At 38.3% G+C, this 16,539-nt stretch overlaps 3 protein-coding genes across 5 annotated transcripts; 1 reads left to right on the top strand and 2 right to left on the bottom strand.

Annotated features, from left to right (window-relative positions):
- The first annotated feature begins 2 nt into the window (after positions 1-2).
- On the top strand, positions 3-9,489 carry LOC136268430 (ATP-binding cassette sub-family C member 4-like). Of its 3 annotated transcripts, none has more exons than XM_066063771.1 (29): positions 3-234; positions 998-1,108; positions 1,212-1,320; positions 1,375-1,665; positions 2,111-2,200; positions 2,251-2,414; positions 2,469-2,594; positions 2,647-2,896; positions 3,507-3,716; positions 3,766-3,813; positions 3,867-3,911; positions 3,973-4,164; positions 4,214-4,308; positions 4,360-4,446; positions 4,505-4,601; positions 4,659-5,012; positions 5,118-5,252; positions 6,778-6,815; positions 6,871-7,109; positions 7,164-7,243; positions 7,329-7,479; positions 7,533-7,763; positions 8,049-8,149; positions 8,204-8,404; positions 8,462-8,617; positions 8,675-8,764; positions 8,816-8,988; positions 9,048-9,153; positions 9,203-9,489. In XM_066063771.1, the coding sequence occupies exons 1-29, from the start codon at positions 116-118 to the stop codon at positions 9,365-9,367; spliced, it is 4,254 nt and encodes a 1,417-aa protein (XP_065919843.1). In that variant the 5' UTR covers positions 3-115; the 3' UTR covers positions 9,368-9,489. The 3 variants fall into 3 exon arrangements, with proteins under 3 accessions (XP_065919843.1, XP_065919844.1, XP_065919845.1); XM_066063772.1 differs by having other exon boundaries at positions 50-105; XM_066063773.1 differs by lacking the exons at positions 3-234; positions 998-1,108; positions 1,212-1,320 and having other exon boundaries at positions 1,431-1,518; positions 1,583-1,665.
- LOC136268435 (uncharacterized) lies at positions 9,341-14,918 on the bottom strand. The gene is made up of 6 exons (XM_066063781.1): positions 14,822-14,918; positions 13,660-13,716; positions 11,889-13,599; positions 11,463-11,833; positions 11,330-11,410; positions 9,341-9,752 (listed from the first exon to the last, which is right to left on the bottom strand). Exons 2-6 carry the CDS (start codon positions 13,685-13,687, stop codon positions 9,460-9,462), a joined length of 2,484 nt encoding a protein of 827 aa, XP_065919853.1. The 5' UTR covers positions 13,688-13,716; positions 14,822-14,918; the 3' UTR covers positions 9,341-9,459.
- Positions 14,919-15,151: 233 nt separating this feature from the next.
- LOC136268436 (PIH1 domain-containing protein 1-like) lies at positions 15,152-16,527 on the bottom strand. The gene has a single exon (XM_066063782.1). It carries the CDS (start codon positions 16,478-16,480, stop codon positions 15,575-15,577), a length of 906 nt encoding a protein of 301 aa, XP_065919854.1. The 5' UTR covers positions 16,481-16,527; the 3' UTR covers positions 15,152-15,574.
- Positions 16,528-16,539: the final 12 nt, after the last annotated feature.

Raw genomic sequence — 16,539 nt, 5'->3', positions numbered from 1 at the left:
TTTTAAGCGCACAACTTATAATTTTGTTAAAGGGCGAGGGCGAGCTACCTATCCTCCAGCATTCTAGCCAGAACGCTAGCCAGAACGCTAGCCAGAACGTAACAGGTCTGTTCAAATGAACGGAGTGATGTTGAAGCATCGACCCACCGATCGCCTAGACAATGAATTTGTGTTCGAGGTCCCAGCAAAAGACCCACGAAAGAAAGCGAACTTAATTTCGAGACTGTTTTTTTGGTATGATTAAGAGGCAGGTTATATTATGTACGAATAAATATAGCTACACATGATTTACGAGATGATGTATAATTAAAATAAAATTGGCAGCTAATGTTGGGGCTCCCCCTAGGTTGAAGAATAGATATTAGATTTCCGTCAGGCTCTAATATCTATGGTTATACCCCCTTCACTACCATGATATGATCAAGCTGCTGGAGTTCAAATACTGACTACAAGCTTACTATAAAGTGTACAAGTCATTGACTGCACAGTTTCTATGACGAATACTATAGTGTTATTTTGAGTAGGTAACAAATCCAAACTAAAACTCACAACATAGTTTACATTATGTTAGATAGTTCACTGATTGGTCTAGCTAGTTACCAACTTTAAAAGGTGTTTAATGGCTGCATTCATCCACCAATGGTACAAAAAATCCTTGATGAGTAGGAAGACAGTGGTGCAGATTAGGATACTATTAAGTTTATGTGGCCTATTTGAAGTTTAATGGTGGTTAAAAGTCGTGTGGGCTCACTGTGAGGGTAGTGCAACAGAAAACAGGAAAATGTCTGACCTCTAGGTTGACTATAAATTAAAGTTGTATAGCTATTTTATTACAGACATGCACAATAGAGGGCAGGGTAACTATATTATACCAGCTAAACTCATTGAAACCTTCAATTACAAGTAACACAGATGGTTATGTATAATTATATATACTATATTGCTGCATATAAAATTGTCTGTGTTATGGTTTCTCATATACTTCATTTCTTTTTAGTTGGGTGGATCCCTTGTTTTGGTTTGGGTTCAGGAGAGAATTAGAACAGAAAGACTTGTATGCAGTGCCTGGAGAAGCCAGATCACAAGAACTTATGAAATGTTTTAATAGGTAAGGATTTAAATTGAGAATGGGTTTACAATTGGCTAATTTGTAAAGCTGGGAATTGCTGGCATTTCATGAAGACCTGTTATAATGGTTTTGTGGTATACAGGTATTGGAGCTATGAGAAAAATCATAGATCAAAGCCTCGACTGTGGTTTGTATTGATGCAATGTTTTGGATTAACTATACTATTGCAGACAGTAGTGTTTACCGCTGAGGTGATCATTGCAACATGTTGAAGTGCTATAATGCTGACAATGTCTTCTCCCCAGCTTGTACCATTAACTGGACAAGCTCTGCTTGTAGGGTACTTATCACAATACTTTTGTGATAAAAAAGGTTTGGATGAAGAACTGTCTCTATTGAGGGCTGGGAATGATTCTCAGCTAATCACTGTGAAAGAGGAAGAAATAGAGGTAGCTACCAGAGATGCTTACTTTTATGCAGTAGGAATGATGTTGGCTTCGCTGATTGTTGCAGTGGTCCATGCTTGGGCCTTCTATCTTGCACACAAAATTGGAATGTTGAGCAGAATAATAGTAACAGGAGCAATCTACACAAAGGTGGTGTATTTAACACACACACACACACACACACACACACACACACACACACACACACACACACACACACACACACACACACACACACACACTACACACACACACACTACACACACACACACTACACACACACACACTACACACACACACACACTACACACACACACACACACACACTACACACACACTACACACACACACACACTACACACACACACACACACACACACACTACACACACACACACTACACACACACACACATACACACACACACACACACAGAGCAACATACAGTGACACACAATGACACACACAGAGACAGTGACAGACAGACACACAGCGACACAAATACACGCACACACACACACACACACACACACACACACACACACACACACACTCAAATTTAACTTATATGCATGTATGTTCATTTTAATTTATAGGTGTTGAGAATGAGCCTTTCAACCATTGGTCAACTATCAATTGGGCACATTGTGAACCTTGTCTCTAATGATGCCAAGAGATTTGAATTTGTATGTGATTCCATCATAATATATCATAAACCATGCGGTATTATGTGTAGGGATTTGAGTTTACTTCTGTCTTGTGCATTGTTCCTTTGTATCTACCAATTGTTACATACTTGCTATGGAGAGAACTTGGCCCCAGTTGTCTAGCTGGGATAGCAGTGATTGTTCTTCAGCCTCCAGTCCAATACATTTTAACACGTGTTTATTCCAAATGGAGGTCACTTTGTAAATATAATAGTTAGATCTAGTTACACCATTGGTAATTGTATAGGTTAAAGTCAGCTAAAGTGACAGACAAGAGAGTGAGAGTGATGAATGAGATCATCAGTGGTATGAGACTGATCAAGATGTATGCCTGGGAGTGGGCATTCCATGACTACACTAAGGAAATAAGAAAGTATGTGCAAAGTTTACTTCATTATACACTAAATTTTTGTTTTTAATTTCAGAGAAGAGAGCAAGGTCATCGTTCAAGCTGGTATAATTCAAAGCATCAACTACACATTACACTATACATCACTTGGTATACTGAGTTTTACCATATTCTCCACCTATGCTGGTTTGGGGAACACTCTTACTCCCAAGAAAGTGTTTACAGCCGTCACGTTATTTATTATCTTAAGGTTGTTTTGTGTTCAGTTCATTATCTTGTTCCTACGTGCAGCAGCAGAGCTCGTAGTAGCTTATAGAAGGATTGAGGTATGTGTGGTGTGGGTTGTGTGGGTTGTGTGGCCATTTATCTTAGTGTCCATGTTGTTAGATTTGGGTGAAATATAATTTCAGATATCTTTATTGCACTGTAGGAGATATACAATGTCTAATTGTCACTTACCTAAACTTGTGGTTGTATAATAGTGCTCTAATGTATTGTTTGTTTACAAAGCTTCCTGCATGTGTAATGCAGCCATCTACTTGGAAATTTTGGCCCAACAGTGACGAGAATAGACAAGTTTCACTGTATGAAGAAATATATGGTTTCACATAAACCTTCAATAAAAAATCGTTGTATTATGCAATGAGTGCATGGGGCTTACTAGGATAGAAATTTTAGGCCTGTGTCCCTCATTATAATAGTTGTCATGATGCTACGTTAATGACTGCTCTATTAGAGTATATTGTGGTTTTCAGCTCCTATTCTTAGCTATTCAGATTGTTTTCCAAGGGACCTGCCACCAGTAACAGTCCTTACTCCCCCTACCATCTTTTGCTACTTATAAAAGAATTAATTAAAACTGTCAGGAGGGACAGTGGCCTGCTCTTTTCCTTCCTTATAGCACTACCATGTATGCATTTAGTATGTTTTTCACAGAAACTATTATTACTACCAGAACTTGGTGATATAATAACTGGTACAGATAGTGATCCAGTCAAGACAACTAGTAGATCATGTTCCCCTAATGTGATGCCTTCTCTTAAGTTGGTCAATGAAGAAGTCACTAATGATAGTGGACATGGATCATTGTCCAATGGAGTAACTCCCAGGATCATAGTCAATAATCTAACAGCATCCTGGACACATGTTAGAGTTTAACAACATATACAGTATCTTCATGTGTGTATGTTTGTAGGATAGAGAGAAAGTTGTTTTAAAAGACATCAACTTCAGTGTAGATCAGGTGAGGTGTTTAGTTGGTAGACAGTCAAGTGAGATTATAAGATGATGATATAGTCAAACAGGTTACTGGCAGTAGTTGGTCCAGTGGGATCAGGAAAGGTGTGTTGTCTACTAGTTGACTACTCTAACTGATCTCCATCATACTTTACTACTACTATAGTCATCAATACTGCAGTGTCTACTGAGAGAACTAGAATCATTGGATGGGTCAGTAGACATTGAGGGTAGTGTATCTTATGCAAGTCAGGATCCATGGATATTTTCTGGAACAATGAAAGAAAATATTTTATTTGGACAAGATTATGACGAGGCTTGGTATGACAGGGTAGTGGAGTGTTGCTCTCTTGTAAAGGTAATGCAATGTCTTCAAATCTTTGAATCACAAATACGGTATACTGTAGGACATTGATGAAATGCCATTTGGTGATGAGACTTTGATAGGAGAACGAGGAGTGAACCTTAGTGGTGGTCAGAAGGCTAGAGTGAACCTTGCCAGGTGTGTGTAGACCATGTGAGAAGCAGTGATGGTGTAATGTGTTGTATGTAGGGCTGTGTACAGGGACAGTGACATCATGTTGTTGGATGATCCTCTGAGTGCAGTAGATGCTACAGTGAGCAGACACCTGTTTGATGGGTATAGAATGTTTAATGTAGTAATGGATTGTAGATGTTAGTGGTGTTATGATTATAAGGTGTATATGTGGAGTGTTAGCTGATAAGTTGGTGATCTTAGTGACCCATCAGTTACAATATGCGGAACATGCAGATCGTATTCTAGTACTGAAGGAGGTTTGTGTGTTGAGCTAGACAAAGTGATGATAATGTTGTTATTTGCATGTTAAGTAGGGGTGTGTACAAGGATATGGAAATTATGAGGAGTTAACATCAAGTGGTGTTGACCCTACTGAACTATTTGATGATGTAGAGGATAATAGAAAATCAACAGATATAGTAGCCCCAGATATTGTAGTAGAGGAGTGTGATGATGTAACAGAAGAAACAGATGAAGGAACTGAGAGAAGGTCAAGTCATGCACAATTGTTACCAGTGGAGAAGACAAGAAGACGTGTTAGATCAAATCACTCTGAGGGTGATGATCCACCAGATTCACATTTCACTACAGTAATGGAGGAAGTGTCATTATACACTAGTCCATCTTTACACTCTGTATCATCAACTCATCATAACACAAAACAGAAGGTGAAGTAATTTATTCATGTGCTCACTGCAGTGTGGTTGTGTACATGTGTTTATGTACTCACGTGAGCAAGAAAACATGAAATTCCATATCCTTCCTTATAATAGAACATGATTAATGTTATGCCGGAGGAAGAAAAGGCTCATGGAACTATTTCTAACTGGACTTATCTGAGATATGTTTATGAAGGTGGAAATATTTTATCAACCATCCTCCTCATACTAATATATATAGCAGCTGAGGTATGTTAGATTGAAGAATAAGAATTGATTCATGATGTAATGTAGAAATTTTATTGCTTTCTTTGTCAGTACTATATAGTAGAGATCATGGAGATTTGGGTTTTCTTGCCAATATCATCCAAAAACCAGCGTAAGTTTTCCTTCATAACAGCTTGGTGGTATTGGTTAGCCCAAAAATGCCTTTTGAGCAACCCAACAAGTTTTATGGAATTTAAAATTTCCTGAATTTTGTACTAATGGACTGACGGATGCCTCCAGCCAAGTATAACTTGACTATGGTTAACGTTACCAAGAGTTCATAATACTTATATTATGAACTCTTGATGTTACGAGCTTGATTTCTTCACTGTTCTTGGCTTGAGATGTGCTTTTTCACCAACAGCAGCAGCTACAGTGCATGCCAGACATACATAATGTGCACCAGACTACCAATTACTGGAAAGGTTGTAGCCATTTTGCTTAGTTTTCAGCTTTTTCCCACCAATTACAAAACAAAGAACAGTGCAAGAAATGTGTCTACAATCAACCCAATCATAATGATTAAACGTACCCCTGACTATCAGTTACTGGGAAGTGAACGGCTATTCTCCAGGGGGGTAGGACAAGACCACGTGAATACATAATAATGTTGCACAAGTACTGAAGGTATTTCATGTGAGCTGAATAGACCCTGTACAAAAAGTAGACGGTCAATGGGCCTCGATATGTATTTTAGTTCTATTTAGTTTGTTGTATGCAATGGTGCGATTCACAATTGGAAAGACGCTGCCGTTATGGAATAATTAGAATTACAATGATGATGATGCTTGGCAGTCACAACTTTGTCAATGATAACAGTGGTCATCAATGATTACAATACAATCGTTGGTTGTACGATCTATTACTGTCAACAAGTAGTATGACTACATTTAATAAAAATATTTTGTTAGTGCTTCATTGTGCATGTGGTCTTGTCTTACTCCCCATGGTGGTTAGGCATAACCAATCCCAAAAATGCCACCCAGCAAGTTTCTATGGAATTTAACTGAATTTTCAGCTAACTGATGCAAGTATAACTTAACTATGCTTGACGCTTCTGTTCAACATCATTACATTCCTTTTTGCCAACTGCAACAGCTACAGTACATGCATCATGGACTAACCTTTGTCTTCCTTTGTGTCTCTTTTCTTTCTACACTGCCTCAAAGGTGTTGATTTGTGGTAACGTACAGTGGCTTCAGTGCAAGCTGGCTGTTAAAAGAATTGTCCATAAATTCTGTAGTGAGTGGATTGATCACAGAGACACTTCTTGCACTGTTCTTTGCTTGTAACGCTGTGTGATGGGTAGAATATACCTGAAAATGAAGCAGGAATAGGCTGTCTGTTTTTGGGTGATATTGAAGGACAAGAAAGCCCAAACCTCCATGATCCTACTATACAGTACTACCGTACTAGGAATTAAACTAGTGTAGCCACATATGTAGATGACCTCCATTGTTTCATTGCTTTTTATTTCTATGATCCCTATTCAAATGTCTTATATTAGGGTAGTGTTGTGGTTGCAGATTGGTGGTTGTCAGAGTGGTGAGTGCTTTATTAATTTACACTGTATGTTTAGTTCAATATTCAATTTACATAGGGCCAGTGAAGGTGGCTCTTGTGCTACAAAAGTTGACAATGGTACATCCAGTTTTAATTTAACGACTCACCAAAGAATTGGAATATTTGGAGCTATTCTGACTGGTGCTGTGATACTTGTAATGGTCAGAGCATCGTTCAGCCTATCTACTTGCCTGGCTGCTGCTCGTAATTTACATAACAAAATGTTCATTAAGATTTTATGTGCACCGATACTGTTTTTTGACACCAATCCAGTTGGTAAGCATTTATTAATTAATTAATATCTATATACGTAAGTATTTTCATTGCTAGGTCGTGTGCTAAACAGATTCTCAACTGACGTTGGATTAATGGATCTGCTATTACCTCATTTTTTCTATCAAAGCTTCATTGTTAGTATTGTAGCATAGTAAACAACTCTGCATTACTGTAATGTCACGCATATTCATGTTGGAGAATGTGAGCATATTTTTATAGAATCTTCTGAGACTATTTGCAATCATGTTGATTGCATTCTTGGCTAACTACTGGCTGACAATTCCTGCTGTCATGATTGTTGCAGCAATGTTGTTGTTCCGACACTATTTTCTGCACACGTCACGATGTGTACAAAGACTCGAAGCTTTGGGTAAACTTTGAGTAGTGAGATGTATATTATGTTTAGTCTATTTCTCTACACAGCTCGTAGTCCATTGTATTCACACATTTCAGCTACAATTCAAGGATTGTCTACTATCAGAGCATACAAGGAACAGACAAATTTTCTTAACAAACTGCACTTCTATCAAAATGAGCACAGCAAAGGATGGTACATAAAGATCAGTTCATTTCGCTGGTTTGGAATGAGAATGGATTGGATTGGATCAGTTTTTCTGATTGCTGTAATATTTGTATCAATTCCTTTGGCAGAAAGTGTGTGTGCGTGTGTGCATGTGGTAATGTATTGCATGTTACTATATAAAGCTGTATGGGATGACACATTTAATTGGTGAAATAGATAGATACCTTTTTTTACTGAATGTACATGCATATACGTAGCTCATAAATGTACTTTTAGTTGGGTAACTATTTTTTCTACACATGTACAAGAAATTATTGTATGCTTTGCCAAACCTCAACAAAAACTGGCAACATTAGATATAAATTTGTAGCAACAACCATGCAATGTTTTGTTTAGTGTATTTTTGTTATTTACAGCTCTTGATCCAGCATTAGTGGGACTGTCAATAGCTTATGCTGTAACATTAGTAAATGTCACTCAGTATTTCATTCGAACAAATGCAGAAATTGAGAATTTGGTAGGTCCCTATAAATTATACCATATTTTAAGAAAATTAATGTAATTTTTGTAGTTGGTATCAGTGGAGAGAGTCATGGCTTATGGTCAACTAGAAAGTGAAGCAGAACTGGAAACTATTCCACATGACAAAGCTCCTCCTCTTCAATGGCCTGACAAAGGAGTGATTGAACTTCACAACACTAAATTTAAATATGCCATTGATTATCCCTATGTGTTGAAGTCAATATCTTTTAGAATTGAATCATGTGAAAAGGTTGATAACTAATTACTATTAGACTGTGACAAGTTGTGTGTATACATTATATATTAGGTTGGTATTGTGGGTAGGACTGGAGCTGGCAAGTCTTCATTGTTGTCAGCATTGTTCAGATTAGCAGAACCAGAAGGAGTGTTTGAAATTGATGGAATACAAATAACAGACATAGGACTACATGATCTTCGTAAGAAGATGTCAATTATTCCACAGGTGATGATGTGTTGTGTATATTGTAGTGAGATTTAGACTATTGTATGTATGATACAGGACCCAGTACTGTTCAGTGGAACTGTGAGGTATAACTTGGACCCATTCAATGAACTTGAAGATCACCAACTATGGGATGCATTGGAAGAGGTTTGATGATGACACACCTCTAAATCTGTTCTATGTGATATTATTATCCAGGTACATCTCAAGCAAGTTATTGCAAAGTTTAAGAATGGGCTGCAAGCAGAAGTGTCTGAAGGTGGTTCTAACTTTAGTGTGGGTCAGAGACAGTTGATGTGTCTGGCAAGAGCACTATTGAGGAGGAACAAGATCCTTGTGATTGATGAAGCAACTGCAAATGTTGACCTAATGTGAGTTACTAAGATGTTATAAGTGAGAACTGTATGATGGTGACATGTATTGAGTGCAGAACGGATGGTATAATTCAGGAGATGATCCGCAAGAAGTTCAACCATTGTACTATCCTTACTATTGCTCACCGTCTGGAAACAATAATGGACTCTGATAGAGTACTGGTGGGTTAGGATGATAGTGAATAATTGTGTAGATGTTGTTGATTTGTAGGTTTTATCTTCTGGTAAAGTGATAGAGTTTGATACACCATTCAACCTTCTACAGAAACAACAGTCAGTGTTTCATAGTATGGTAAAGAGAACTGGTCCTGTAGAGTCTGAAAAATTAAAGGAAATAGCATGGACAGTAGAAAAATTAAAACACAAAAATCAATGATTTTTCGTGCTCACAACAATTCTTATTTATGAATTAACAAATAAAACTATAATGAAATAAACCAGCGTAGTGTATGTAAAGCATAAACAGTGTTATTTTTCTGACAGCTCTTTCAAATCTTTTTCAATCTCGTCTACAATAAGGTGAAAGCGAGAGGTCAGTCTCATCCTTTCCATCAGTGTATGCCACACTTTGGGTGCACAGCCATTGTCTGTACTGAGCCAGTCCCTCAACATCTCCACACAGCAATCCCATTGGTCTTCGTTGCAGCTCTTATCTATGGATGATAGGGTTGTGCTAGTGTAGTCAAGATATCCTGCAACCTCCCGCCAACTTGACACTATTTTTGGGATGACTAATTTGTGTAGCTGCTTCATTGTGGGTTCTAATGAAACAAGAAAAACGATACAATAAATAAGAAGCCAGTATTAATACAGTGAAACCTCTCTAATTGACATTTCTCTTAATTTAGCACTAAATGACATTCACCACAACCAAGCACTCTAACATCCTTACTATATAGCCAGACACAAATTTTAGAGTGCTGAATTACACAGGTGTCGTGATCAGTGTACATCAAGACACATAGTAATGTGTCGCCTAAGAAGCTAACAAGCCACATCAAGTGTGTTATTGATTGGAACATTTTGTTCATATACATAGCTCTGTGCTGAACTAAATACTTTTTGCAGTGGAGTTCACCACTCCACATACCAAATTTGAACGAAATCACCTCAGCCATCCCTGAGATACAAAGGACCAAAAAATTGTTGTTTTTTTTTGTTTTTTTTTGTACTTTATAAAAACCGCTTAAAACACAAAGTGTTATCAGGTTGGAAGGGAACTGGAATGATATGATAATGTTAATATGAACTGTTGTCACACCTAGGTAATCTGCTTAAAGGAATGATCTGAAAATTAGTTAAATTTTGAGTCAACTTGAAAACATCACTGTCCAGTGTGCTGCCCTCCTAAATTGAGGTGGACCACACGAGACTATCCTAATTATTAGGATGAAACTGTGAAGTCAAATGTCACTACATGGAGCTCTCGTGTCACAATGTTTTTTATTTATTGTATTTGGGCACACCATGAGATGATCTGTACCCAGTTTTTTTTTTTTTTTGTTTGTTGTCACAGTGAACTTGGTACCGGATCTCTTCTACTCGCCATGATCTGCGTGTGTGCTGTCTGTGATTAAACTATAAATTATAGTTGGACATGTCGCTACTGATTGTAATGTACCATTTTCATCCACTGTGATGGAGCTGGTGGTACTGGCTAATTGTGAGGATAATTGCCCTCAGAAAGCTGAACTATATAACACTACTCAGCTTTAATTTGTACTTTTGAATTTTTGAAACAGCTGACAGTTTTCAAAAGTTTTTGTAAATTAAACTCGAAAATTACCTTATATGGTCATCAGAGAACCTCTTGGTAGTTACGACAGGAATTTTGATGAAAGAAAAAATTGACTAAAATTCGTCAATTTTTAATTCATCAATGTCCATAAGCACCTTTCACAGTTGCAAATTTGGTTCAGCAATTCAATTATAACATACAATAAAGTTCTCCTGTAGATATAAAGATTGGATTGGATTTTAGTACTGAGCAAGACAGCCATAGGTAGCTGATACAGCTCAGGGGGGTGTAATTACACAACCCCATGTAATTACAAACACACTAAAGTGATTAGTAAATTTTAATAATGACAGTAATGCCACGTCATATATAATCCAAATTCATTAACATTAACATCATTGCAGCAAATCATGGCACCACTGTTGATTTCATCATCCTGACGTTTATGCAATTGACTGTTTAATTAGAACATGAATGGCTCTTAGAGTTTGAAAAGTGCAATAGTGGCTCAACTTGTAGGGCATCTAGTTTAGCAAAAAAAAAGTGACCTGCCAGGTTCATGAAAAGCAAAACTACAGCATAATTACACCAATTACATACCTAGTGTAATCAATGTAGCAAACGTCGGGATTGTTTTAGGACGCTGTGGGCCCTTGAATGTGAGATCCTCAGCTGTTTTCCCTGTAACATTTCATATAAGTACACACATTACAGTGTACATGTAGGACTTTACCAACTGAGAAAAGTCTCCAGTATCTGGTCATGTCAACATGGCAGCGATGAAATGGACAGTATATATAGCCATACATTGCAACCCTCTCAAGTTTAATATGAAGGTTATCACATTTTGGACAGGGAAGGTAGCATTCAACTGCACCACAAACACCAGCATCTGTGACTAATTCAGGCATCAACTCTTTTATGAAATGCCTCATTGAAGCAATCAAACGGTTGCAATCTACAAAAGCCTGCCTTTCTGCAGAGGTATCACGTTTTGGCCATGGCAAAATTGTCAACCTAAGTATTTCAGGTTCATCTGGAAGAGTTCTAAAATGGTAAGCTTGGTGCCTCCCCAGTTTCATAAAAAGGAAATCAAAGCAGGACCTATAGAATAGTTAGCATATAATTCTACTATTGCACATGTTATCAAATGACTTACTTTATACACTCACACTTGGGAATACCCTTACTCCACTCACCAATCTTCAGCATTAACTTATGAAGAAGTACGTCAGAAACAAAGCCAGACTGAAAATGAAACAGCAATAAATAGCTGTCTGGATTAGGCTGTCTTGTAGGCTCTGGAGCAAGAAAGTGAGGCATGAAATAAAATGTTGCCCCGGCTTTGTAGTCTTCACTTCTTCTGCTAACCAATGATGTTTCTGTTGCATCCATGGCAAGGTGGAATTTAGAGAATAGCTGCATTATTTCCTTGCCATCCACATCCATAAGGGACTCGCCGTGTCGTTTTTCATTACTTTTAAAAGTATCTATACACCAATCCAACAACTCCTGGTAGAAAAAACCATTTTCACTTCTCTCCTGTGCAAACATTCCCATTGGTAAGCCGGCTGGATGGGAACGTAGGTTAGACAGAATGTAGATAAACAACTTTGTGATCCATCGGTGGTGCACAATCAATGCTTTTGAAAGGCACGGCACATCGCTGTAGTGAAGGAAAATACCTCTGCGGTGAAAATGCTCTAACGCTTTTAAAATTTCTTCTTTTTCAGTGATGCCACACTCACTTGCTATTTTTTCCACATCCTCCATAGGTGCAAGACTTGGTGTAAAGATGGTTGGCTTGTCATAAGAATATGTCCACCTTGAGTACTCCTTTGGTGGAGGTGGGGGCTCTCTCTTTCGACAAGCATACATCATCAACTCCCTCTCAAATCTTGTGTACCATGTAGGACGAACCACCGGTGGAGGAGCAGCCTGCATCACCATCGTCTGTATGGCAGCAATAACTTCAGGATCTCGCTTGTCGGTTAAATTGCTCAAAAAGAAAATGCACGGATTCTCATCAAAAAGCAGGCGACCATTTTTAGAACCTGCTATAAACTTGGCATATGGTTTATTCACCAACTCCAGTCGCAAGAGAGAAATCATCTTTTCAAAGGCAAACTCTTTAGCTTCTTTCAAATCCATTTCCATCATGTCTAGTTTGGTACCAACGAACATGAACGTGGGATAAAACTCTGACAGGGCACTATCGCAGGTGGTCTTCTTCCACAGACGACTGCTGATCACCTCCATCCACTTGCACACGCCTTTTACAACAGCTTTAGCAGAACCAACCTCATCTTCCTTACGTTCTAGCAGCTTGCTAGCATCAAATGCAATGACACAAACCATTTCAGTTGATATGAGCAAGCTCTCAAAAGCATGAAACATCTTGGAGCCATCACAATCCCAAATGGTCACATACTTCTTACCAGGATTGTATTTTTCTGTGATAGCTGTGAATCGACAAAACTCAGGCATGGGCACCTGATAATCTCCTTCTTTGTGCTCAAGATAAGTGGGCGAAAGAAATGAGGTTGGGGGATTTATCAAAGCTTCTCGCTTCCTTGCCTTGATTTGCCTGGTCGCACAGTCCTTGGATTCTTTTATCATCTGCTTTAGAAGGTCATCAATTTTCTCTTGCTCTGTTAGTGCTGCCCAGTTAATGGTGTGATTTATGTTAACCTCCATCTCTTCAGGATAATACCACGAGTGTTTAACCTCTGTGTATTCCTTGCCAGCTAGCGTGTGGGCTAAACAAGTCTTCCCAGTTCGCTCATCGCCAACAATACATACAGTAATGTCAGGTGACAAGATGCTGGACTCCAGGTATCCTTTAGTTGCCCATGCTCGTGATATGGTCACTAAACAACAGTTAGAACACACAAGATTAGCCACAAATAAATACCACGCAGACACCACACCTCGTTCATCATCACCTTCAGAACTCATGTTGCTTTTGTGATTTCAAATGAAATAAACTATTGTACAAAACAAACACATTTCATGCATGCTACAACCATCTTGACAGACACTATATTCTTTTGTACCATAAATCTACATGTAGGAATTGTAAGAACGATTTCTATATATATATATACATAATCTGTAGTTACTTAGTGTTGTCCTGCTTACTTAATTTTCCTTGTAACTGTACGTGTTTTACATGTCTTGTTGCTACTCCAACAAGGAATAACGGCTTTGCTGTTTGTTGAGAGGTTAAAATAATCAATTAGAGATTTTCACTTTAGTTGTAGGGAATTAAAAATGACATTATTAAGTTATTAATTGTCAATAAGCCAACTATGAAGTTATTGTTGTTTCTATACATCAAGGACTGGTTTATCAAACTTTGATTGTGGGTTTTGAAATTCTTCGTTCTGTTATAACATTATTTTGTAACCTTGACTATTGACAAAGATCGACTTATGAAGAGTCTAAGCGACATCCTCTTGTTATCACTCATAGAGGGACACACAATCAATCCTACTGTAGCCCAAATTCACGCACTAAAATTGGGTAGTCACTTCCATACCGCCAATTGATGCGCTCGCAACTGGGATCAAAAGTTTGATCACTGAAATATTGCCTTGATCACTTGATTTCATCTTTCCAAAAGTGGCGATCAAGTACCTTTGGGCAACACGAGAATTTACTAATTTTGCTTGATCTGACTGGTAGCATGAGACTGAGGACTAATAACGTATTGTTTATTAATTATGATGGTTCTCTTTCCAGCTTTTACGGTTGACGATCAAGAATCAAGGCTTGATCGCTTGATTCACTGCAAAAATACCTTTTGATTACTTGATCCCGGTCGCAAGTGCATCAATTGGTGGTATGGAGGTGACTATCCCTTGTTATATATTTTAATTTTGGTGAAAGTAAAGATACAAGTATAATAGATAGTTCACGACTACCAGATTTACGTAATGAGAACAAAACTCGGAACAAAAAGTGATGACGGATTGGAGCCCCAAAGTTTTCCCGCCCATATAAAGCGGGCGACTCGCCAACTTGTGTACTATCTTTTTTTTAAGTCAAGGCAATTTTGCATTACGCAACTATTTCTAGTAAATAACTCACCTCACTGATAGATGTATTATTGGCCAGATCTCCTAAAGACTTACGCGCTTCTATTTTGCCTCCGGGTCGAGCTTACTGCGCGAAACAATAAGGAGACACCACGTGACTATGGTCAAAACCGTATTACCAGATTCACCGGTACGAAGAATATAATATCTATGGTACCATTGTAACGAAATAACTGAAACATGTCAGTGTGACAGCTTACACCGGCATTATGTTGTCTTTAGCTCCACCCACTATATTCATGCAGCAGAGCTACTATAGCCTATGCATGCAGTGCCCACTGAGAAAGCACTCTGCTAAAATGAATTTCCAATAACTTTTGCAATACTTAACTATTAGCACAAGCTCAAATGTTGGCTGACTCAAAACAGCAGGCTGAAGAAGTGTCTTAACTTGCACACACACACACAACGATTTTCTGACTGAAACTATGATAACAGCTACACGGGGCATTCAGCAATATGAATCTTTCTTGTCCAAGCTCGTGCACCCATGCTTATTGCTATACACATTTTTGTAATCATATTTCTCAGGCCCATAAATTTTAGGTACTCCGGTGTTTTTGCTATGCGTTTGCCTGGTAGCTCTACTGTAAAGTGTACTGTTCACCTCTGTATTCTGTACACACACACTCCCACCATGTTCAATTACAGGTAAAATGTGACATGACATAAATAAAGCAGTCTCCTGCTATTTAATTTGAGGACCCCAACACATGTGAGGCTAAATTCACACTACCCTTGCATACTAGAATGGTGCTAAACACTTTACTGGTATTGTAGCGGTTAATATTTTAGTTGTTTTGTTAAACTGTGCTCCAACTTCCTCATTGTCAACATAGTAGGGTAGATCAATGTCCAAATGGTATAGATTAGGATGAGCATGAAATACGACTCTATCCTCACCAACTTCAAGTTTTGCTACTTTACTTGTTGTCAGTTTTGGTAGCTGAATTTCCATGATTAAAAACTCTGCATCACCTTCTAACGGTTCTCGTATTATTTTAAACACAGGCTCTTCTGCTGTGGAGCTAGTTTGATCATCTAGCTCTGTAATCAATGGTTTCTTTGTGGTGGCATCACTTTTTGGTTCTACTTCTATAATTGATGGCTTCGGCTTCTGCCTAATATGCTGTGTTTCAGCTGACCCTAAAAATTTCTTGTTCTTCAAAATTTTACAGTCTCTGGATAGCACAATGTTAAACTTTTGTTCCAATCCTTCTAATGTCAGTGTCAGTAGGAAATCCTTCAACACAGGACGATTCTGCGTTCTCTTGTAAAACTCCGAGTTCACTATAACGTCATAGGCCGAGCAGCCTTTGCCACTGTGGTCCACTTCTGCATGAGGTTCTCCAAGACTGATCGGCACACGGAATCTGGAAGGATCTTGCGACTCCGTAATCTTTATTAATTCTTCGTCACTGATATCAGGAGGTTCTGGCAACTCTTCAGAATGGCAAACATTAATAAACACCTTTTCATCGTTGCTCATTTTAGTTTTCAAGCAAAATCCCGGGGTGGGCTTTACTTGTTTCGAAAGGTAAGGAATTTCTGGAGACAATCCCGGGGAATCAGTAGCATTTTGCGGTAGAAGAAACTGCTGTAATATTTTATCGTTGTAATCCATTTCTTGTGGCCCATCTAGCAACGACATTTTCTAACCAGCTCCAATTTACTTACGCGCTTATTTTACAATTTATTTACGCGCTTATT

This window comes from Dysidea avara, chromosome 10, assembly GCF_963678975.1.
Source record: "Dysidea avara chromosome 10, odDysAvar1.4, whole genome shotgun sequence".
NCBI classification, from domain to species: Eukaryota; Metazoa; Porifera; class Demospongiae; order Dictyoceratida; family Dysideidae; genus Dysidea; species Dysidea avara.
Note: the sequence above shows the minus strand (reverse complement) of the source record. Positions and strands in the feature narration are given on the sequence as shown.

Bases quoted from the DNA above. Each gene is read 5' to 3' on its own strand.
- LOC136268436 (XM_066063782.1), bottom strand. From the start codon at position 16,480: ATGTCGTTGCTAGATGGGCCACAAGAAATGGATTACAACGATAAAATA.
- LOC136268430 (XM_066063771.1), top strand. From the start codon at position 116: ATGAACGGAGTGATGTTGAAGCATCGACCCACCGATCGCCTAGACAAT. The intron at 2,415-2,468 runs GTCACTTTGTAA...GTAATTGTATAG, and splicing joins CGTGTTTATTCCAAATGGAG to GTTAAAGTCAGCTAAAGTGA. The intron at 2,897-3,506 runs GTATGTGTGGTG...TGTTTTTCACAG, and splicing joins TAGCTTATAGAAGGATTGAG to AAACTATTATTACTACCAGA.
- LOC136268435 (XM_066063781.1), bottom strand. From the start codon at position 13,687: ATGAGTTCTGAAGGTGATGATGAACGAG. The intron at 11,834-11,888 runs GTAAGTCATTTG...ACTATTCTATAG, and splicing joins CCCAAGTGTGAGTGTATAAA to GTCCTGCTTTGATTTCCTTT. The intron at 11,411-11,462 runs GTAAAGTCCTAC...GAAATGTTACAG, and splicing joins CTGGAGACTTTTCTCAGTTG to GGAAAACAGCTGAGGATCTC.